The sequence below is a fragment of the Anabrus simplex genome, chromosome 3 (genome assembly GCF_040414725.1).
Source record: "Anabrus simplex isolate iqAnaSimp1 chromosome 3, ASM4041472v1, whole genome shotgun sequence".
Classification (NCBI taxonomy): Eukaryota; Metazoa; Arthropoda; class Insecta; order Orthoptera; family Tettigoniidae; genus Anabrus; species Anabrus simplex.
The window spans coordinates 362,270,450-362,296,458 of record NC_090267.1 but is presented as its reverse complement, the minus strand read 5'-3'; the positions used below and the strand labels follow the sequence as shown (position 1 = coordinate 362,296,458).

Genomic DNA, 26,009 nt, shown 5'->3' with positions numbered 1-26,009 from the left:
AGAAGGAAGATATTATACAAGTTACTTACTGGAGAGCGCGCGAAGTGAGAGAATATTCGCAAAACAGACATTCACAAAAGAATATCGTGAAGGGAGTTAGGAAATACCCTAACAGTAGTCGAAGTGGATATTCAAGTCCGTACAAGTAACCAAGTTAAATTTTACGAAGTATAAATTGATTAGCCGTATAGAAAAGAGAATATTTACAGGAATAACTTGCAAAAATTTAACTGTCAAGTTCTTACTAAAGATCAATATTGAAGTATTATTTTAAAACCTGACATTAATTACAAGCCTGAAATTTATTCTTGAGAGTATGGATATGAAACTAATGCATGGATTGGAAATGTTTCTTTCTGTTATGATCGACCGCAACATCATGATGCAAGGCTAAACGGGAGATGGAGCCGACTGTCTGACGGAAGCCGCCCAGCTGTTACTGCTATCCCGAATCCCGAGTCACAACCAAATGGGGACGTAGCAGAGGAGGATGCCGTTCGACGCAGTCCCTAGATGACAACATCCAGTCCGAGGCCGACCATCTAACGTCAGTAATCACAAGATAAGTTCCAAAGAGATTTTTATTTTCTTGAAATTGATATGTAGTAAATTTGTAATGATATTATAGTGTATATTTGGTACGGTATTTAACCTAGTTCTTCGTGATAAAATCACAGACGTTATTATCTTCGAAATGAAATTGTCCATGTTGAGCTATTATTACTAATAGGGGAATAGGTACTTCTTCCAGATTCTACAGTCTATGACATAATATAGGAATGCGTAAGGCAAAACCAGGAGAGATTTGGACTGTAATTTATAACTATTATGGGACGAAAACTTCATATTTTGAATGACGTAACCTTAAATATTCTTGAAGAAGATAGTTGATTTACGTATAACCTGAATATGTTTGCCGATTCGACGCAATGAAAAGTGAGTAGATATCAACTTATTTAATTTATATATGCATTTTATTATTAAGCTAGCATGTTTACGCGTATGATATATGAATTATAACCCAAAAGTGTACTATTATGGTAAAGTAATATGATGTTGGAATGATTTGCCGTCATGTTGGTGATGATATGTGTTTACATAGAGAATTTATGGTTTGATTGGCACATTAATGTGCAAACGTGTATAATTATTCGTCGTAATGTGTTTATGAGATTGAATTATATGATATGATGGTAATTAACGGTAGTAGATGGAGAGATAGATGTATTTATGAGTAGTTTTGACGGTAAATACGACGTAATATGAGCCGATGGTGATGATTACTATTTGCGGCAGAATAATAAAATGATTATGAATGGTATTTAGGGTTAATGGTACACGCGTACATTGCAAGACACCGCATATTTCATATAATTAGGTTACCTTACACTGTCTTCGGAAGAAATATCCAGGTAGGAAATATATGAAGGGAAACTTGTCGTCTTTATAATTAATTCATACCAACGTTGTTATAAATGTCATTGGAAGTTTGTTGTCAAGAATGAATTTTAATTCAAATAATAATCCCATAATTCAAAACCTTTACTGCAATTACGTTTAGGAATTAACCAAATGCATGTCTACGGAATCAGGGATGCCTGATTAATAATTGCTAAACCCTAAAACATGTTTAGTACAATTTCTATTAGAAATACGATTATGATTGAACTTTGAACGATACCTACATTTATTTAAGGTGGTATTTGAGTATTTTTACCTAATGATACCGTCGAGGAGACCAATATTTTTCATTTTAAGGACAAAATATATTTGAAATAGCCATTTTTGGGCTAAAAATAATTTGGAGCTTACTTGTGGTTACTAACGTTAAGTCACTGAAATCAGTGATTCGTCATGGAATATTGAGTGGAAATAGTGAAAATAAGCATTTTTATCATTTTTAACAATTTTTACCATTTTAATCATTTTTATTAAAAATTATATTTTTTTTATCAGTTGAATTTGTGCAAAAGTAACAAGAACTGATGGACTTTAACTGAAGAATGTTATGAAAAAAATAATTAGGATTAGGGACTTAGACTTATTTCCAACTTAAAGATTTCTTTATTCAAGAAGAAGAAGATGATTAATGATGATAATTACTTGTGGATTTTCTTTTGTGATTCCGGAATCAAGAAATAAAATATAGATTTTCTAATTTAGAGGTTATTATTTTAGGAGATAGGCAGATATTATTAGGATTAGGTGATCTTGATTTAATTCATTAAAAAAAAATATTTTATTTAATTTTTTTCATTTATATTCGGATGACTGGACTTGGAAAACATAATAATGATTTTGGATAATGAATGGTATCGAGAATAATTTGTTGATGTTGAGATGTGGTGCTTCAGTTGACCTCACGTTAAAATAATATTTTTTTTTGAAAAAGTAATTTCATTATCCCTGAGAGGTGTCACCAGGCAAAGTTAGGATTACCATATCGTATATATTCCGATAGGAGAATTCTAAGTTACGATTCCGCTAGATTTCCTTGAGGCAATAACTGCAAATATAATGAATATTTAAAATGAACTTAGCCAACGACACTCAGCATCAAATTAATAATGCACTCATCCATTAGATGATCTATTAGGATGATGGGAGATCGAGGGGAAAAATAGCCGGAGCAATTGTTACCCAAGTTAATGTTCATATTAAAAATGATCGCCCAATATGGTGCAAGCATGAAACTACCCCTCAGGATGGTGCATATTAAAAATGGCGCCCAACTTTGGAGCAAAACTGAGGACACCCAGCCTAATAAAAAAAATAACTCTTGGCCGTACAGGAATATTAAAAATAGTGCCCAACGGTGTAGCAAGACTGAGGACACCCAGGCCATATTAAAATGACGCATAACTTCGTAGCAAAACTGAGGATACTATTTAGGGCGCATATTAAGAATAAAATAACGCCAAACGTTGGAACAAAAATTGAGGATACTAAGAGGTAGTGACAAGGTAATTGCAGGATGCAGTAAATTGATGCCCAGCAATAAACATGATTGAGGATACCTTGGCCCAAATGTTGAGTTGGTAGTACACCGTTGAAACATGATTGAAGATACTTGATATGGCATTATGGAAGAAAATAATGAAGGAGGATGGCTGAGAAAGATAGTAATCAGCAGTGAGATGAAAAATAGATGATTATCTGAGATCGAATATTTTCAGAGGATACCAAGAAGGAAAGAAGGAGTTGGGAGAAAGATAAACAATCCAAGGATACAGAAGAAAGGCGGAAGAAGAGATGGATAAAAATTATTAAGATAGATTGTATTAATAATTTAAATAATTAATTGGTTAAGATAATTTATAATATTGTTTTCAATCATTATATTGTATTATGCTTAGATAGCAATAGATAATAGGGTAATAATGTAAAAAAAAAAAAAAAAAATGCTTATTTTCAATATTTTGAATGACTGGGATAGTAGGACGGCTGATTAGCGGGGGAAGTCAGATAGTTGGTTTTCCATATTGATTGAGCAATTGATATAAACTTTATTGAATTTAAGTCATAATTTAGGGAATTTGGACTTTTGAGTAGGTTGGATTATAGTAAATGCAAATATGACGAGTTTGAACCAACTTCGTTTACAATTAGAGGAATATCAGAAGGAGCAGGGAGAGAAACTGCAAGGACAGGATGAGGAGATAAATAGAATGATCGAGGATGCAGAAAAGGCAAAAAAAGAACAGGAACAGAAATTTAAGGAGAAGGATGAGCAGATAAACCAGATAACCGAAAAGTTAGACAAGACAAAAGACGAACAGAAGGGAATAATGGAAATGTTAAAAGAAATGATGGTGGAGATGAGAAATATGAAAGAAGAGCAAAAAGAACATAATCATAAACAAGAAGAGAAACAGCAAGAAATGATAAGGAAACAAGAAGAAAAACAGCAAGAAATACTGAGGAAGCAAGAAGTGAGACAGAAAGAGCAATTGGAAGAAATATTTGGAAGATTTCGAGAAGAATACCGACAGAAACAGGAGGAATACCAAATAAAACAAGAAGAAAGGCATCGAAGCCAGATTGAGGAGATGAGAAGGATGGAGAAGAGGCAAGAGGAGATGATTAGAACAGGAATTGGCAAGATTGAAGAAGAAGTTTCCCAGATGAAAAACGGGATAAGCGAACTTCGAACTGAAATGATGGAAAAGATGGAGGATAAGAACAAAGAGATCCATAATGAAATGGATAAAATTAGAGGAGAATTAGCTGAAAATAGAAATTATATCCAGGAATTGAAAGAGGATGAAATTAAGAAGCTAACGGAAAACATGGAGTCGATGAGGGTGGATTCCCAAGAAAAATGGAATCAATATGAAGAGAAGTTAAAAGACATAAATGAGAACGTAATAACAGCAAATAAAACGCTGGGAGATAATTTTATATTAGAACGTGACCATATTGGAGATGAGATGAAAATTTTAAATGAAGAAATGAAGAAGAACAAAAATGAAACGGAGAAGAGAATGATTAGAACGGAGCAGGGAATTGACGAGATGAAGAAAGAAATTCAGAATATAAGGGGTGAAATGCAAACTACAAAATTAGAGATGTCAAAACAATTGAATGAACAGAGAATCGTAGATATAAATATAAATGACAGGGAAGGAACACCGACAGTTTCGGGCGAAACTGATCAGAGCAGTAAGGACGTTATAGTTGGAAATATTGGAAATGGAAGCCCAGCCATTATAAATATTGTAAAAACGTACGATGACAGGCCCAAAAATTTTAGTAATACCGCGGCAATGTCACCAAAGAGGTTTTTGCGAGAAATGGAGGAATATTTTAAAGAAAATAGAATACCTGACGAAAAGAAACTTAGGATAGTAGAAAAACACTTAGATGCAAATCCAAATTTGTGGTATCAGGCATTTAAGTACACTTTCCACGATTATGATGAGTTCAAGGTCGCATTTCTCAAACGATTTTGGAACCCGGAGATTCAACAAAACCTTAGATTGGAGTTGTATTCAAAAAGATATTCGTCGGTAGGACCAACGAGATTTAGTGACTATTTCTCGTACCAGTTTCACAGGTTCCAGGACCTAGATTCTGCGCCCAGCGAATTAGAGGCGATAAAGACAATTCAAAAGCAGTTTCCTCCAGAAACTCAGAGATTATTAGCTGCTGCAAATGTAACTTCCGCAATTGAAATGGAAAGTATTTTAAGGCAGCTGGATATGACGTCGAGTCATCCGACAGCAAGAATCCATAGAAATACAAACAATCAAGAAGAAGTGAACGTGATAAATTGGGAAAATAATCAGAAGAAATCGGTATCCGAGAAAAGAGAAAACGATAGAAGCTCAAGGAAGAGAGAACTTAGTGATGATGATGAGAGGACAGGTGATCGAAACCGATGCAGATGCAGGCAGAATGGGCATGATAATGGAAGGCAGAATGAAGAGAGACGATTTTTGCCATGTCATCGACAGCCTAGCCGATTTAGAAATGAAAGAGAAAGAGGAAGTTACAGACAGAGACCAATGTATCATGGAGCACCGATGAACAGGTACAATAATAGGGAGAATAGGAATAGACAGTATATACAGGAATTGAGAAAAGAAACTAGAGAAAAGAAAAGATGGGAAGAAGCGATCAGGGATCGAGACATCAATGGAGACATAGAGGGAGCCGAAAGTCTAGAGCTTCAGGAATACAAAAGAAAAGATAGAGAAGGGCAAAAACTGAATCCAGAAGCTCAATCATATCAGACAGACTCCCAGAGTAAAAAAAAAACCGCCAATTTCGATGTAGAGAGTAAGGGAGATGACATTTTGGAAAAATTGGGCGACAAAATTAAGAGTTGGTATGTACTACAAATTGAGGCTTGGGATATCGATCCGGATGAATTATTAGATGAGACACAAGAAATTCATAAAGAAAATAAATCGTACTTACCCATTGTTACTGCACGAATAAATGGCCTGAAAACACATTGCTTGGTTGATTCAGGAGCAAGTATAAGTGTTATATCAAAAGCATTATTTGTTGAGGTAAATCAAGAAGGAAAGTTGCCAATTATACCAGTTGCACAAATGAAAATAAGAGGAATTATACCAGATAAATCTGTCGAATGTAAATTACAAACTTATTTAAATGTCAGGATTGGTAGATTTATATTTGAACACCCATTCATAATTATGAACAAAATTAAATACAATGTGATTCTTGGGGTGGATTTTATTGTAACAACGGAGATGGTAATAGACTTGAAAAATCAGGAAGTAAGGTTTCCCATCGTTAAGGAAAATGGAAAGATAATCAAGGAAAGGATAAAGTTAGAGGGAAAGGCGGAAAACACGGAGCATATGAAATTTGAAGCTGTTGAAACTGAAAAGTTAATGGAAGAGGAAATACCGTTAAATGAGACTCAGGAAATGGAAGAAATTATACATAGCTTGGAGAAGATTTTAATAAAAGATGAAGAAAAAGAAGAGCCAGACATTTGGAGAAAGATCGCAGAAACGAAATTGAGTCCTAAAGAGAAACAGAAATTATATTCGATAATAGAAAAGTATTCAGGAATATTTAAGGATAAACCGGGAAAGATTCCGAATTTTAAATATAAAATCATCGCAAATGACTGGACACCATACAAAGGAAGGTTATATGACGTACCTGAAAAATATTTCCAGGAAGTAAGGAAGATCATCCAAGAGATGGTAGCTGATGGTATAATTATAAAGATTATTACACCATATTTGAATCCATTAGTCATTGTAAAGAAAAGTAACGGAAAACTAAGAATTTGCCTTGATTGTAGAAAGTTAAATGAGAAATTAATACCAGAATATAATCAAGTTCCAAAAATTAAGGAGATAATAAAGAAATTTAAGGGCAAGAAGTATTTTTCGAGTTTGGATCTTACATCTTCGTTTCATCATATAGTTTTAGAAGAAAAATCTAGACTTCTAACCGGATTTATGTTCGACAACCAAACATGTTTATTGTAGGTTGCCTTTCGGATTGAAAAACAGTTGTGCTGTATTGATAAGGGCATTAGATAGGAACCTGTTACCTGACGTAAAAGAATATGTGACATGCTATGTGGATGACATGGTTTTTGCAACAGAAACATTTGACGAACATTGTAGTAAGTTGAAGCAATTATTAGATAATTTGGAAACTACAGGATTCAAAATTAACCTGGCCAAATCAAAATTTTGTCAAAATGAGATATTATTTGTCGGACATGTGATTGACGGAAACGGGGTGAAACCTAATCCAGTTAAAATTCAAGCAATTTGCGAATTTCCTAGGCCAACGCGTATAAAACAAGTTAGGCAATTTTTGGGAATGACCCAGTTCTTCGCAAATCACTGTAAAGGATATACAGAAATTGCAGCGCCATTGCAGGATTTGTTAAAATTAAACAACAAATGGAAATGGAATACTCACACAGAAGAAGCTTTCCTGGCAATGAAAAGATTGATGGCAAATAGTATCAAGTTAGGATATCCGGATTATACTAGAGAGTTTATCATACAAACGGATGCATCAAATGTCGGTATAGGAGCATACTTATACCAAGAGGCACCAGAAAATGATGAGGATCGAGTATACTTGGCATTTGCAAGCCGCAAGTTACGCAGCCATGAAGTAAACTATACAACAACTGAGCACGAGTTACTAGCAATTATTTATGCTCTGCAACAGTGGAAAAAGATTGTATATGGATTTCCAATTACTATACGTACAGACCACAAAGCTTTGGAATTCGGTCTTAAGGCGGCGATGCTAAGTGAAAGAGTCACCCGATGGATTTTATTCGCCCAACAGTTTAATATTAGAATTGAACATTGTAGTGGGAAGGACAATATCCTCGCGGATGCATTAAGCAGGAATCCTGTGGTAAAAGAAGAAACTATAAATCAGATCGAATTAGTAAGACAGGACGAAGAATTTTTAGAAAAACTAAGGGATATATCGGCATGGCAAAGAGCAGATGAGAAATTAATGTTAGAAATGACAAGGATTGAACAAAGTGATTTCGATGACGACAGGGAAAATAATATTGATGGTAAATATATAATGGAACATGGAATATTGAAGCAGTATGTCGGCAAAGATTTGAAAAAGACCAAAATAGTAGTACCCAGATCTTTGCAGAAAGGGATAATTTGGCATGCCCATAGGATAATTGGACATGGAGGAATAGAAAAGGTGGTGAGGACGATAATGGAAAGATTTACATGGACAGGAATGAGACAAACAATTAGAGATGTAATCAAGACCTGTGATACATGCCAAAGGACAAAATATACTCCTTTCCTTACCAAGCAGGAACCAATTGCGATAATACCAACAGCTCCTCGTGAGATCTTTGCAACAGATTTATATGGAAGGTTACCAACAGCTGTTAAAGGAAATAAGTATATAGTTGTCACAATGGACATTTTTTCAAAATTCACAGTCCTACAGCCTATACAGAGAGCAACAACTAAACAAATACTGAGAGTTATAAACAAAAACGTTATACCTCAGATGGGAAAACCGAAAAGAATCTTAACTGATAGAGGAACACAGTTTACATCGGGTGAATTCCAGGATGCAATGCAAATTTTAGGAATTAAACATGTCTATTGTTCAGTAAGGCACCCGTCAGCCAATCCAGTGGAGCGATGCATGCGAGAAATTTCTAAATATTGTAGGATATATTGCTCCCAAAGCCATTGGAAATGGATTGAAGTAATTAAAATAATCGAAGCATGTATGAATGACACTGTCCATGAATCAACGAGCCAGATACCAAGACTCGTACATTTGAACGAACGACCAACTCGACCATGGGATGAGATTATAGGAAAAGATGAAGAACCAAAACCCACTTGCGAAGAGATTAATCAAATAGTAAGTGCCAAATTAGAAGAACAGGCAAACAAACGCCGAAGAAGAGTCCAACATAAGAAATTCCACTCACCATTCCGGGTTGATGACTTGGTAATGATAAAGAAAGTACCAATCTCTAACGTTTCAGAAAGAATATTCGCCAAATTCGTTCATTTATATGATGGTCCATATGTGGTAAAGAAGGTTTATGGGAACAACGCATATGTGTTAGAAAGCCTGGATGGGACATATCAAAACGTATACAATGCATCAAACATGAAACCTTATTATAAAGAAGATCAAGAATAGAATATTAACTAAAATCTGAAACATATGATATAGATGAGCGAAATCAGGCCGATGAAAAGCTACATCAGTTTAGAATAATAAAAATTGAAATAAATATACTGCGAGCAGCATATTTATTTATCTATGGCAGGAGGATAAATGTACCGTTTTCATCGTCCTAATTCCGGGATGAAGGTCGTCATACGAAGCTATAAGTTTGCCATGCACGGTAGTAATCGCGAAGATTACGTAATTGGGCCATACGTCACAAAGGAATGCACATATTAAATAAATTAGGCCATGATTTCGAAGTGTTTACATTTTACGAGCGTGTAGATATTCAAGAAGGCCGTGCACGTGACGGCAAAGATATTTATTCGACAAATTAATGATGCCTAGATCACGGACCGAGACGGGGAATTGTCAAGGATCCATACGGCCGTGGTAAAATAATAGAAGGTTTTAATATTGTTAAAAGAAGAACAAGAAGCTGAACAATAAAAAAAATTCCGCAACGTAAAATCGAAATAAACTATCCTCACGAAATATAGTCAGTCTTCGTCTGAACAGAAGGAAGATATTATACAAGTTACTTACTGGAGAGCGCGCGAAGTGAGAGAATATTCGCAAAACAGACATTCACAAAAGAATATCGTGAAGGGAGTTAGGAAATACCCTAACAGTAGTCGAAGTGGATATTCAAGTCCGTACAAGTAACCAAGTTAAATTTTACGAAGTATAAATTGATTAGCCGTATAGAAAAGAGAATATTTACAGGAATAACTTGCAAAAATTTAACTGTCAAGTTCTTACTAAAGATCAATATTGAAGTATTATTTTAAAACCTGACATTAATTACAAGCCTGAAATTTATTCTTGAGAGTATGGATATGAAACTAATGCATGGATTGGAAATGTTTCTTTCTGTTATGATCGACCGCAACATCATGATGCAAGGCTAAACGGGAGATGGAGCCGACTGTCTGACGGAAGCCGCCCAGCTGTTACTGCTATCCCGAATCCCGAGTCACAACCAAATGGGGACGTAGCAGAGGAGGATGCCGTTCGACGCAGTCCCTAGATGACAACATCCAGTCCGAGGCCGACCATCTAACGTCAGTAATCACAAGATAAGTTCCAAAGAGATTTTTATTTTCTTGAAATTGATATGTAGTAAATTTGTAATGATATTATAGTGTATATTTGGTACGGTATTTAACCTAGTTCTTCGTGATAAAATCACAGACGTTATTATCTTCGAAATGAAATTGTCCATGTTGAGCTATTATTACTAATAGGGGAATAGGTACTTCTTCCAGATTCTACAGTCTATGACATAATATAGGAATGCGTAAGGCAAAACCAGGAGAGATTTGGACTGTAATTTATAACTATTATGGGACGAAAACTTCATATTTTGAATGACGTAACCTTAAATATTCTTGAAGAAGATAGTTGATTTACGTATAACCTGAATATGTTTGCCGATTCGACGCAATGAAAAGTGAGTAGATATCAACTTATTTAATTTATATATGCATTTTATTATTAAGCTAGCATGTTTACGCGTATGATATATGAATTATAACCCAAAAGTGTACTATTATGGTAAAGTAATATGATGTTGGAATGATTTGCCGTCATGTTGGTGATGATATGTGTTTACATAGAGAATTTATGGTTTGATTGGCACATTAATGTGCAAACGTGTATAATTATTCGTCGTAATGTGTTTATGAGATTGAATTATATGATATGATGGTAATTAACGGTAGTAGATGGAGAGATAGATGTATTTATGAGTAGTTTTGACGGTAAATACGACGTAATATGAGCCGATGGTGATGATTACTATTTGCGGCAGAATAATAAAATGATTATGAATGGTATTTAGGGTTAATGGTACACGCGTACATTGCAAGACACCGCATATTTCATATAATTAGGTTACCTTACACTGTCTTCGGAAGAAATATCCAGGTAGGAAATATATGAAGGGAAACTTGTCGTCTTTATAATTAATTCATACCAACGTTGTTATAAATGTCATTGGAAGTTTGTTGTCAAGAATGAATTTTAATTCAAATAATAATCCCATAATTCAAAACCTTTACTGCAATTACGTTTAGGAATTAACCAAATGCATGTCTACGGAATCAGGGATGCCTGATTAATAATTGCTAAACCCTAAAACATGTTTAGTACAATTTCTATTAGAAATACGATTATGATTGAACTTTGAACGATACCTACATTTATTTAAGGTGGTATTTGAGTATTTTTACCTAATGATACCGTCGAGGAGACCAATATTTTTCATTTTAAGGACAAAATATATTTGAAATAGCCATTTTTGGGCTAAAAATAATTTGGAGCTTACTTGTGGTTACTAACGTTAAGTCACTGAAATCAGTGATTCGTCATGGAATATTGAGTGGAAATAGTGAAAATAAGCATTTTTATCATTTTTAACAATTTTTACCATTTTAATCATTTTTATTAAAAATTATATTTTTTTTATCAGTTGAATTTGTGCAAAAGTAACAAGAACTGATGGACTTTAACTGAAGAATGTTATGAAAAAAATAATTAGGATTAGGGACTTAGACTTATTTCCAACTTAAAGATTTCTTTATTCAAGAAGAAGAAGATGATTAATGATGATAATTACTTGTGGATTTTCTTTTGTGATTCCGGAATCAAGAAATAAAATATAGATTTTCTAATTTAGAGGTTATTATTTTAGGAGATAGGCAGATATTATTAGGATTAGGTGATCTTGATTTAATTCATTAAAAAAAAAAATTTTATTTAATTTTTTTCATTTATATTCGGATGACTGGACTTGGAAAACATAATAATGATTTTGGATAATGAATGGTATCGAGAATAATTTGTTGATGTTGAGATGTGGTGCTTCAGTTGACCTCACGTTAAAATAATATTTTTTTTTGAAAAAGTAATTTCATTATCCCTGAGAGGTGTCACCAGGCAAAGTTAGGATTACCATATCGTATATATTCCGATAGGAGAATTCTAAGTTACGATTCCGCTAGATTTCCTTGAGGCAATAACTGCGAATATAATGAATATTTAAAATGAACTTAGCCAACGACACTCAGCATCAAATTAATAATGCACTCATCCATTAGATGATCTATTAGGATGATGGGAGATCGAGGGGAAAAATAGCCGGAGCAATTGTTACCCAAGTTAATGTTCATATTAAAAATGATCGCCCAATATGGTGCAAGCATGAAACTACCCCTCAGGATGGTGCAACGCTAACAATTTTTTCTATTAATACACAGCTCACCCTTAATAAATTTATATTGTTTACAAAATTCTACTTATAAAATCTCCTGTACTACTTATAAATATAGTCAACTGATATACACTATGTGCAATTACTTCAAATGATACTATACAACTGGTATAAGATTAAACTTTACATTGCATTTATTTACTTTTTTCACCCATTCTGGAACCTAAGTAGCATAACGACCTGCTGCGTCTTAACCAGAGCCCCTTTTGCCACCACTTTTCAGAGTTCCCGAAGGGCCTTCACAGCTACCGTAGCGGTCCCAGGGCCCTCAAAGTCCCCACTGTACTTCACCCCTACAGGCAGTCCCCTACTTTGGCTGTCCAAACTCCTTAGACCAGGGGATGGAATTAATTTATTCACACAAATTTTTTTATTTACAATAATCTGCACTGGTCGAATGCCCTCTAACATTTCATTCATTTTCTCTGTTGCTGTTTATTCTCTTCTTGAATATCTGTACAGATTTTGGAAAAGGATCAAACACTACCCCTGGTAAACCGTTCCACTCCTTCACACCCTTCCCAATAAATGAAAATTTACCCCAATCGCTTCTGCTAAAATTCCTTCTAATTTTATATTTGTGGTCTGTCCTGCCAATATAATTATTTCCAACTGAACCCTCTCACGGATATCTCCCCATGCTTCTTCTCTTGTATAGGCTCTATATAATTATATCCGTCTTACTAATAAACGGTGTATAACTTTTATACAAGGTTTATACACTGTTTATGTGAAATTCGTTACTAATAAACCGCGTATAAGCCTCCTGTGTATACATCTGTTATAGTTATTCACTGAATTCCTTATACAGACCAGGACCCTTCTATAAGCGCTGTATAGCAGCGAGTAGCAGAAAATGAAACGAGTGAGCAGTTTATTTTTGCGATATTTATGGTCTACAGTAATATAATCGCGGTGAAATATTCGACTTATCCATTTAACATGAACACACAATGAAAGAATGGATGATAACGTTGATGATCTTCACGGTATTTTAAACATAGAAGACATACACCATTCAGAGGTTATGGAGGCTAGACATCTTCGTAAAGTAAAACAAACAGAACATCAATATAAAACACTTTAAAGAGACGGAATAACAATGAATGACTATAAAAGAAATGATGGTTGGGTGTATTTTTGGGTAATAATGTGTTACGGTACTGCTTAATAGACTTTTGAAATTGCGAATTTATGATACATTATCTGCCTCTACAAAGATCTTTATCAAATTTGAGTACCCTAAAAAGGGACATATTCCTCGATATAAAAAATGGTATAACTTGAAAACCGTACGTAATATGATTTCCATACTTTGCAGTTGAATACGCAGAAATATAATGTAAGGAGTTTGGAATGTGTACATTTTTCAACTCGCCGATTCAAATACAATTGCTTACATTTTCCGTACTATCCCAGATAGGAGCTTTTGATCTTTTCTTAAGCTTTTCCATTTCTTTTTTGGCGTTCATTACACAAGCAAGCTGAAGAAATGTTGATATTAATATGAGCTCATTTCCAGCTGTCTCACGGAATGACAATGAATAACGATAAAAGAAATGATGGTTGGGCGTATTTTGGGGTAAGAATGTGTTACTGCTTAATAGACTTTTGAAATTGTGAATTTATTATACATTATCTGCCTCTACAAAGATCTTTATCAAATTTGAGTACCCTAAAAAGGGCCATATTCCTCGACATAAAAAATGGTATAAGTTGAAAACTGTACGTAATATGATTTCCATACTTTGTACCTGAATACGCAGATATATAATGTATAAATGCCTAATAGAAACTTTTTTGATCAAACCTTTCGTTTAGCTACAAAACAGGTTTTCCTTTCTCCTGAAAAGTAAGGATTTCAGAATGTGTACACTTTTCAACTCGCCGATTCAATTACAATTGCTTACGTTTTCCGTACTATGCCAGTTAGGAGCTATTGATCTTTTCTTTGGCTTTACCATTTATTTTTTTGGCGTTCATTACACAAGCAAGCTGAAGAAATGTTGATATCAGTATAAGCCAATTTCTAGCTGACTCACTTTGTGTTGCCGCTGCCTTTTCGATATGCCGTGCTACTGCGCGACTTTCCGGAAAGTTTTGCCTGTAGGTAACCAGCAGAAGCGATCATAAAGGCGGTGAACGTGCGAAAAACGCCAGTGAACTCCAGGAAGAGATCCCTACGCCTTGGAACGAGTGTATACGTGCTGTATAGTAATACAACGCATATACCACGTTTATTAGTAAGAAAAATATATAATGCTTATACAGGATTTATTCACTGTATTACTACACAAGTGTTAAACAACTGTATAAGGACTTTTTATCAGTAAGATCGTATAAGTCTAGTTTTCTCCCTTCTCTTACTTAAAGTTTCCCACCCAAGTTCCTTTAACATTTCTGATACACCACTCTTTCTCCTAAAATCCCCTGTTACAAATCTTGCTGCTTTCCTCTGCACCCTATTTCTTTTATTAGGTATTCTTGGTGAGGATCCCAAACACTGTTTGCATATTCCAATAATGGACGAACCATACTTAAGTAACTTTTTTCTTTTAATTCTTTATTGCATCCTTTAAGTAGCCTAATTATAACATGTAACGATCTGTATGCTTTCCCAACAATGTCATCAACATGACCCTTACAGTGCAAATTACTTTCAAATCTCACACCTAAGTATTTGCACTTGCCATCCATCTTTTGGGATAACTACCTCATCGAAAGTATATTCAAATTCAGTTTTAAAGCTCCTGTTTGTAAAAGTTGTAACAGTTGATTTGCCTCCATTAACCTTCATATTATTTTCTTCAACCTATTGTTGGATAATTTCAAGGTCCCTTTGTAATTCTGAACAATCCTCAATGATATTTATTTCCCTATAAACAATTATGTCATCTGCATACAATCTTATTTTTGATGTTATATTGTTCCCTAAAACATTTCTGTATATTAAGAAAAGTTACGGACCGATTATACTACCCTGTGCAATTCCCTTCCAAACTTTCTCTTCCTTCGATACGTTATTCCCTACTTTGACTTTCTGTACCCTTGAATTTAGAAATGTTTTTATCCAACGTGTAACTCTTACGTCCAAACCTATTCCCTCCAATTACTTTAATAATATTCCATGTTCCACTCTATCAAAGGCTTTGGGAAGATCTATGGCTATGCAATCTAACTGACCTCCTGAATCCAATTGATCTGATATGTCATGCTGAAATCCCACCAGTTATGCCTCACAAGAAAATTTCTTTCTAAATTCATACTGGCTCCTCATGAACCAATTTTTATCATCACATATCCCTCTGATGTACTTTGATATTAAAACTCTCCAGTATTTTACAAACTATACTGGTCAGGCTGATTGGTCTGTAGTTCTCTGCTTTCCTTTTATCACAGTTTCCTTTATAAATTGGTATTATTGTAGATTCCATCCATTCCTTTGGTATTACACTATTATTTATGATAGTCAAAGAGAAATTTTAAATAAGGCACTATGTACCACCCCATTGTCTTTAATACCTCCCCAGTAATTTGATCACTTCCTGCTGCTTTTCCTTGCTGAAGCAGTTGGATTTCTCTGAAAATATCTTCATCTGTGAATGAGAAGCTTCTTGTTTCCCTATGTGTCTCTCCCTCTCTATCTTTTGTTTCGGTTTCCAACTCCTGGCAATCATCTACTGAATCTCTGAATTCCCTACTAAATAGGTTTGCTTTTTCAGTATCTATTAAATAGTGTTCACCCCCTTCTCCCACCATTGTAGGAATTTGGATTCCTTTTCCTTTTTGATTCCTGATATATATATATTTTTTTTGCTTTACGTCGCACCGACACAGATATGTCTTATGGCGACGATGGGATAGGAAAGGCCTAGGAAGTGGAAGGAAGCGGCCGTGGCCTTAATTGAGGTACAGCCACGCAATTTGCCTGGTGTGAAAATGGGAAACCACGGAAAACCATCTTCAGGGCTGCCGACAGTGGGGCTCGAACCCACTATCTCCCGATTACTGGATACTGGCCGCACTTAAGCGACTGCACCTATCGAGCTCGGTTGATATATGAATGCAGCTTCTTCCATTTCCCTTTGTGGTCATTACCCTCTTGAAGTATGCCATTCATATGATTCTCTTTTGCTTCCTTTTTCACTCTATTCAGTTTCCTCATTAGCTGTTTTCTAGTTTCTCTACTCTCCCTACCCTCTTTGCTTTTCCTGTTTACTATTCTACATTTTCTTTTTAAAGTTCTTATTTCCCTTGTATAATAAACACAGTCTGAAGTCATTTTACCCTTCTTAACAGGTACAAATCTCTTCTCTCCTTCCCAAATGATTCCTTTAAATTTAGCCCCAAGTATATCCACATTACTCCCTTCACTTATCCAACAACTAAATTGTGATTTAAGGTAAGTCCCAAATTCATCAACTTTAGTTTTTCTGTACAATTTCTTGTCTTGTGTAACCCTCTTATTAAGCCTTTTTGGTACGAGTCCTACATCCATTATTACAGCCTTATGGTCTCCTATTCCTTCAATTAAGTCAGTTTTATTAAAAATTTCCCATGGTTTAACCAAGAATACATCTAGTAAGTTATTGAGACGAGTCGGTTCTTGTACTACTTGTGTAAATCCTCCCTCCGAAATTAACTTATTTGCCAGTTTCTGTTCATGGGCTTCGCTTGCAGCTCCATTCCATTCAACTTCAGGCAAATTTAGATATCCCCCAATTATTACCATATCATTATTACTGTTTTTATGAGTATAATCTATTATTTTCTCAAATATTTCCAAGTCTCTTTCCTCTCTGTATGGTCTGTATGCTTTGGCTTGGGCATAATCTGCCCTTCCAGGCTTAGGTATGAATACTGCTTTAGCTTCAGACCATGATTTCAGCACGCAACCCAAAGCTAGACTAGCTCTGAAAAGGTCTGTCGGGGCATTGACGAGTATCTCCCATCCTTCCTGTAGGCCCCGGAACCTTTATAGGATGAAACGTGTCGATTGCCCGTTTTACATGAGCATGTTTTATCATTCTGTTGGCACAGTTCCTGTCTGCTCTTCGAGCTCCACTATCTGTCCCAACCGTTTCATCTTCTGTCATCTGCTCAGCCTCAGGAAAGTGACACGCCATTAGTACATTAGTATCTCCAGCGTGTCCCTCCCCGCCTGAGTAAATGACCCATCTGGTTTCTCCAGTTTCCCCACTTGATTTATACAGGTTGCTTTCAGAACCTTCTGGAGCCTTGCTGTTTCAGTGTGTGATTCCACTTTCTCACAGAACAGTCTCAGAGATTTTCTTTTTTCCTTCCGTATCCTTAGGTTATACTCAGCGAGTTTCCTATGATATACGTCCCACATACCATTTCTAGATGATATTCTATAGAACATCCTAACCTTGTTTCATTTTGACTAGTTTGTTGTTCTACCACCTTACTGTTTTGGTATTTATCATTTCTATGAGAGGACAGTTTTCATGGAATGAGTCTATAATGGCCTCTTCTAATAGTTTCACTGCCTCATCCAATTCTTTATGTCCCGTCACGTTAGTTGGAATTTTTTGTACAGCCTTCCCTAGAAATTCTCTGTATCCGTTCCAGTCCTTTTTCGGTCTCTGTACATCTCAATCCCACACAGTCTTGCATCTATTGCAAATTGGATGTGCTGATGGTGTGCCAATGATGGTTCCTCCAGCACCTTGCAGTCTTTAATAAAGTTTGCAATATGCGTAGTGCTTAGTGTAATGTCTTAACTCCCTACGATTTTTATTTATAAATGTAGGCTTGTTTCCTAAGTTTAATATCATCAACACAGTTCCAATAATAAACTCTAATAAAGACTCACCTCTTGCATTGCAGTTCGTGCTGCCCCATGGCGTGTGGTGTGAATTTGCATCTGCTCCAAGGACTAGGTGTTCGCCTTTCCTCTTTGCATTGAAAATTAGGTTCTCAACTTCTTCTGATGGAGGCAGATTGAGTCATATGGGAGGTATGCAGAGCCTATGGTTATTTCACTGGGTTTCTCCCAATTTCCAAGTTTAATCTTGGCCACGGTTAAGTCCCATGAACAGTGTTCCTGCAGCGTAAGACATTTTAATTTCCTGTTCACAAGAAGACAGGTTCTGGGTATTTCCAATGTTGTATCGTACATCAACTTACCTCCAGATTCCGCCAGTCCTGCTACTCTGCCCTTTACAACCCATAGCGCTTGAATAAGGGCCAAGTCAATAGCCTCAGACTTGAACATCATGGCAAAATTGGCCACAGCTGCTTTTTTTTATTCTGAAGATTGGCCTGAAGGACCTTCAGTTCTATCTTTATCAACATTGGTTTTCATTTTTCCCGTTACGAGTTGAAACTTGATCTGCCCAAGTCCGAGCTTAGCCTTATAGCTTCTCTTTTTGAGCTCTTGAAAGTCTCTTTCACCATGAGCTAAAACGACTGTCCTTTCTGTCTTGTCGATTGAAGTGTCATTCAGCACTCTCCACTCTTGCGTTAGAAGTTTGGTATCGTGCTGATTGATTCTGACAGCAGTCTGCTCTACTGGAGCTTCTGTTGCCATTTATTGTTTTGAGTCTGCGACAGTCTGTCCTTGAGCTTGCTCCCGGATCTGTTCTACTGGAGCTTCCTTGGCTTCCCTTAATGTCAAAGTTTTTGAAATTGGTTCTTTATAAGCATCCATATTTCAATCAATCATAGGGTTTTTTTCTCCTTGTAGGGTCCTGAGTGTCGTTCTCACATACTGTGGTGAGGCATATGGCCAGACATTGTCCTCCCACAACTCAGGCTCTCCGTAGCAGAGACTACGCCCCTCAGTCGTCCATCCGGCGGTCCGCCCCTCGCCCGAACCTAGCAAGGTTTGTTCCCCCTTCAGTAGACCTACAAACATGGTCTCCACTTGGCATTATCATGAGCAAGTTCACAGCCAGGACTTTCCCCCTAGGTTGGGATCACCCCTTTCCCGACCTGAGGCTCGTCCAGGCTACGTAGAGTAAACTGATGTGCTGGTTCCAGCATCAAGCATTGAGCCTTCACCTCAATCTCCAGCCCCACTCCACCTGAACAACCGTAGCACCCATGTGGAGGAACCATGGATGCCTCTCTAGCATGTGTGTGCGAGGCCTCCGCTTCCAAGCACTGACTTGGGCTAGTAATAATAAGTCGCCTATTAATAATTTTACATGTGTTTGGGGATGTTATCTATGGTCTGGTCCAATAGGTCTCAAAATTCGTCAGTTTCCTCATGGTCTTTTGAGGAGTTGTTTTTATCATTAGTGGGAGCATGGGCATTTGTTATAGTATAGATTTTATTAGATGCCTTTAAGACGAGCGTTGAGAATTGTGGAGACTGTGATTTGAATTCTTGAACCGAGTTTATTATTTTAAGGCTGACCAAAAATCCTGTTCCAAATTGTGGAACATTCTTCATCACTCTCTATCTGGGTATACCTTTATAAAGTCTGTGCCCTTGAGATTCCAATGCATCCTGGTCAGTGTTTGTAATTTCCTGTAATCCCATGAAAAGAATTTTGTGTTGGTACATTATGTCGGTGATCACTTTTAGTTTACCGGTTTGCATGAGTGAGTTTATATTGTGTGTAGAGAAGTAGGTTATCTGCTTTGGTTTGGTTCTTGATTTTGTCTCGTTCGTGTATGTAGTACTGGGGTATTTCCATGCCTCCGAATTCACAGTATCTTTTAAGTGGCAGCCCACCTTATCCGAACGCAGCCTTCTCTGAACTCTTAGTTCAGTCTGTGGAGTATAAGTTAAAAGACCTTCCATGGTTGACAGTCAAGGTGTCACCTGTGTGGGACTAGGTCCAAAATTATAACTCTGGATGTAATCCAGTGAGTTGATAACGAGGCCGCTCCTCTAGAGTACAGATGCCTTGTGCAGCCGCCCCTAACCTGGAAAACAGACGCTGCGTAATGGATTCCAGTAGCATTTCCTCCAGTGTGGGGACCATCACCCCACCTAAAGGGGCTCATTCGCCCAAAGCCGTTGGCCCCCTTAGAGAGTCAGGTTATATCCCGCCGCCCAACACTCGGCATTGGCAGTTTTACAGCTGGATGCTAGACCAGCAAACCATCCTTCTTTCTCATTCCAGACTTGGGACCAGACATTGGCAGAGATTTTACAGTTAATTATACTGCCTATTTGTACACAGTTACCACACTGAATACTCACTTCAAGCCAGAAAAAGTATCCTTGAATAAATTAAATTTCACACACACACACTCTCTCTCTCTCTCTCTCCCCCTTAGACATCACTCTAACTCACTGAATAATATATCAACACCAAAAATAATATTTACACTACTGTTTACAGAAGAATTGCTAGTACTAGCTGAGGGGAAAAGAATAACAGCTCCTTGCAGAGGCACTTCTATTGAGGTTAGATGTATTACCACATGGTACATCAGCTGGATTTTTAATTAAACTTTTGTTGTCAATCTTGCCATGAAAGCACCACTTTTTAGTCTTAAAGGAAGATTTCCTCTTTCATGTTTCACTTGAAAACAACTCACTAGAACAGGAATTGCTGCAGTCAGTGAATGAAGGTCCATCCCAGCCTGTTAGCGAGAGAAAACTGTGACAGGTTCAAGCCGGAGGTGGGTCTGCAACGTTTTGGCGGTGTTTTTCTTATCATGGATTGAGTGTGGAACATAGATGAATTAAAATACAATGCAGATTAAGAAAACAATTTCCACAGTATCATTTAAAAAAAAAAAAACATAAAAAAGAGTCCGACAATATGTATGTAGATAGCTTCCTTTAACTTATTTAGAGTATGGAAGAGGACTTCTCAACGCTGCCTCTGAAGATTAATTCAGACTTTGTTTTATCACAACAAAATGGAAATTTTTTCGATCAGATACATGGAGCATATCAACGCTAGTAAACATCGCAAATTTTTAGCTACGAGCGTCCATAAGGAAGAGACAGGGCATGCTTACCTGTCTGGTGACCAAGATTTGACCATTTTAAAGAGTCAGTCTAATGAACACGTTGGAAAACATCTACATATTTATTCATCAATTCTTCAATGGTAGTCATAATATGAACGATACGACAGGCAACAAAAATCACCTTTACGACAGAGTTCCACATTTCCTCGAGATATTAAGGACTTTTAAAATAGAGATCTTTCAAGCACTCCTCACCTCCAGTTGTCTCGCTGGCCAAAAAGCCCCCTTCCACAACTGCTACAGGTTCCCTTCCTTTTCTCCTCCTGCCCTGTTCACTCTCCCCCATGTAACACAACACAGAGACAACATACAGCAAGTGGCAACAGCTAGCAAGACAAGGCATGTCATTTAAAGAAGAGTCAGCTGCAAGAGAGGAAGTAAGTGGGTGAGTAAAACTAACTCATCCCCCAATTTATACCTCTTTTTCAAATCTGTATATTTTTTTTTAATCTTAGTTACTCTTCCCTTTTCTTCTTTCAGACTTTTAATAAGACCATACACCAAATATTCCATTTTACCGTGATACAACAAGGCCCGAATTATTCTCCAGAGACAGCCCTGAGAAGTCTCCTCTTTCACAACCAAATAAGTGCAACATAAAAGCAGCCTTACTTTAATGATTTTCTAAATATCAGAAATTACAAGAGACGTGATAAGCTATTGAATATTTAAAAAAAAATGTATCTACATATTGTTGGACTTTTTTTTTATATATGTTTTTCTAAATGATCGTACTGTGTGAATTGTTTTCTTAATCTGCATTGTATTTTTATTCATGTATGTTCAACAGACAATGGCAACCCGATTGTGTCAGATTTTATAAGGCACAGAACATTTGTTTTCTATCCTAACAATCTTTTAACCCCAAACTTTCATTATGCAGCTCAACATGCCTTAAATTTAAGGCGAAATCTGCAGAAACTGGATTTTTTAATAAATGCATATGTAATCAGTAAGACTGTATGAAGTACTGAATAGGTGGACCCTCAAGGGAATTCTTTCACTCATTGGATTAATCATGGATTGGACCCGCTCACTGAGGTGACCACTAACACAAACCAACATGTATATTTAAACATTCTAGATGATCATGCATTGCCTTTCAGAAAACATCTGCATGATGAGTATGTTATTGAAACCCCGATTTTTTAAGATGACAGCAGCAAAGTACTTCGGGCTGGACGCATATGCAACTGGTTTTATGAACACCCCCCCCCCCACCCACACTCTTACATCTCAACTGGCCTGCAAAATCACCTGCCTTGAACCCCACTGAAAATCTGTGGGATGTCTTGGAACAGCGGGTAAAACGCCGACATCAGCATCCCCACAATTTGGAATTGCTGGATCAAATACTGAACTTTGCAAATATTGAACTGTGTCTTGTTTGTGTTACTAGCCACAAAATTTACTAGTGCAAAAATTTTTGATCTGCCACAACCATACTTTTGCAAAGTTTTTCTTTACAAGTTATTTTACATTGCACCGACACAGATAGGTCTTACGGCGACGGTGGGACACAAAAGGGCTAGGAGTGGGAAGGATTCGGCCGTGGTCTTTACTCAGGTACAGCCCCAGCAACTGCCTGGTGTGAAAGTGGGAAACCATCTCCAGGGCTGCCGACAGTGGGGTTCGAACCAACTATCTCCCAAATACTTGCTGCACTTAAGTTGACTGCACCTACTGAGCTCTGAGAATTTTTTTAAAATCCAGGAACATTACTTTGAACAAATTACCTGCATAACCAGAAAGTGCAATAGGAAAATTATGTTCTGCTACTCTGCATTTGTAACACACTTTACCCCCAATACTTACAAAGAAATTTGTTACGGATTCATTATTTGCCCGAGTTTTCGCAAGTGATTTGTGTGCGTTTCACAGATTCAAGGTGCCTTCTACAATCATCTCTGCCATCAAGGGCCAAAGAAAAATCATACCACCACACACTACTGAACAAGTAGTTAACACTAATTTTTGAAGATATTAAACATAGCCATTCTTCCGTATATTTATCATGATAGTTTTGTAGAACAGTGTTATTGGAAGCATAGGCACGCTTAATTTCTGTAGCACAAAAACAATTCTTAACCAAAAAATAATCGATATAAGAGAGCTCAGACAAGAAATAAGTGTGATCGACTGAAAAACCAAGATCGCCAGAGCGAGGCATGATGGGAATGTGCGTATGCTCTTTGCACAAGTGATGTCACAATATCACCTGGACGTCTCATTCCAGAGTGAACATTTTTCTTTCTTTTTTTATCTGGAAAGTCTACAAAAACATTGATTTCCATAATAAATTTGTCCTCAACGGTAATATCATAACATTAGCATAAAATCCGTCCAAAGGAACCAGTCAATTTCATTCACAGCCTGTAAACGTTTGGCCACCAGGTGAAAAGGGATGCAGATCCACTTATACAGAACACTGAGCCATAAACAGCGCTGCAGAGGTAGTTGTGAAACCTGGGACTGCCCAGTGAAAAAGATAATTTAATTTCAAAACAGCACCTGCAGTAGTTGAACTATACAGTAGGAAGTGATAACGGATTTACAGAAATTGCCCCTGTTGTAGAGAACTATCATTGTTTTGTCAAGCAGTCAATACACTCCTAGGGTCTGCAGAATGTCTTACATCCTGTGAAATGATAAAAACTCCAAGGTGTTTTGAACAATTTTTTAAGATTTCCTTCTCCAAACAAACAATCCAGATTGGTAAAGGCTGATGCATGTTTTAGAAACCTCAGAAGAGAAAAATAAGGTACAGTTGATGTATTGGCTGGATAAGACGACAACCAGAAGGCTTGAGAAAAACTCAAAAATGACCCAGCAAGTGCTCCTCCTGGTGTGGACAAAGTAACTCTTAATCAAACAGCTCAGTAACTACTATTGAATGGAAAAACTAAGGAAGAAACTGAAAATCATAAACTCTAAAGATATTCTGACAAGAAAGGCAAAATTGGAGACTGTTTTCCAGTAATAAAGCTGCTGGGTGAACAAAACAGAGGAAAATGTTTGGGCCTCGTATGGAGGAGTGGATTTAAATTAAATGGGCACTTGAGTTTCAAGACAGTAGTTCCCAAAGATACGGTATTAAACAAAAGCTGTAGCACTATTAAAACATAAAAAACAACCCACACAAATTTCCAGCCAGTGTAACTTCTTTACCATCTGTATTAAGTCCTGGGGAGAATGACCCTCAATTGAATATCAGTTTAATTAACCAAACCAGGTTTCTATCTGGGTAGGCAATACTGTGGTCAAATACTGAACCTAAAACAATACATAGAAGATAGCTATAAAGGACAGCAGGTCATAGATGTAGCATTTACTGACCTTACTGCTGCCTATGGAAGACTCAATTTCAAGAAGTTGATAAGAAAAATTCTACCAAAACATAAGATTACTGCTTAATGCAGCTCATCCAGTGTTTAATTAAAAACACACAGCAGTTCTCTGTAACTTAGGACACAAGAGGAGCCAATGTAAAATCAGGAAACTGGACTCTCTCAAGGCAGCGCACTGGCTTCATTCTTGTATAATACTGATACAAATGACAACTTTCACGGCTGCAAAAATAAATCCTTTGGTGCACTAAGAATAAAATACTTAGACAAGAGATAGTGTTCTTTCCATTTATCATAAGTTATAAGATTCGGTGTCATACCTGTAGTTCATCTTGAAGACTCGCCACCTGAGCTTCAAGAGCTCTCTGTTCAACTTTCTCCAATGATTTCCTTATAATCTCATCCTTCTCCAAACACGAATTCTCATATTGCTTTTTGTACTCGTCGACTTTGGATTTATATCCCTGAAACATGATTATCAGGCTTAGATAAAAAAATACAGAAATAAATATCTAATTAACCTGTGTAACTTCATTTGCAGCTTTACATTCCAAATACAATATATTGTCACAATAGAAGTATGGTACTCTTATGATAACTGTTCTATTCACGTAAGAGAATGAAAAGAAAAACTAAATAACCCCTGAAACTGAAGAGTATTTCTGATTGAAAGGGATGTTTCAAAACCAGGCTACACGAAACTATTAGGGCACAGAAGTTCAAGACCTATAAACTACCTAAAAAAGACCTATGAAACCCAAAAAATATCCAAAAAAGATCTAAAACTGGCAAAAAGGATCTAAAAATGTGTTCCAAGTTCACTCATAATTGATTAGTGTACCACGCAATGTATTCACTGGCATCCTAGAAGGGAGGGTGTGATCAGTGGTTGAGAGGAAGTTGGATGAAAACCAGTGCGGTTTCAGACCACACACAGGATGTCAGGATCAGATTTTCAGTATGTGCCAGGAAACTGAAAAATGCTACGAGAGGAATAGACAGTTATGTTTATGTTTCGTAGATTAGATCTGATGATGATGATGATGATTGCTGTTTAAAATGTCATCGGCCCCTAATGGTACAAGATGGACAACATGATATAATAATTATTTTTTTTAAATATCCACTGACTAGACTTTAAAATAAGTGGTGACGAAAAATGGGTACACGGATGTAGAATACACCCGCGGTATCCCCTGCATGTCGTAAGAGGTGATTAAAAGAGGCGGCCTCGG

At 36.6% G+C, this 26,009-nt stretch overlaps 1 protein-coding gene across 4 annotated transcripts in view; it reads right to left on the bottom strand.

Moving 5' to 3' along the window:
* The window catches only part of LOC136867343 (myosin heavy chain, embryonic smooth muscle isoform), a 543,017-nt gene that overhangs the window by 421,022 nt on the left and 95,986 nt on the right, over nucleotides 1-26,009 (bottom strand). For all 4 annotated transcript variants that reach the window (XM_067144510.2, XM_067144513.2, XM_067144511.2 and 1 more), the window contains exon 5: nucleotides 25,095-25,238. In XM_067144510.2, the coding sequence (XP_067000611.2) occupies nucleotides 25,095-25,238 (144 nt within the window). The remainder of the gene's footprint in view (nucleotides 1-25,094; nucleotides 25,239-26,009) is intronic.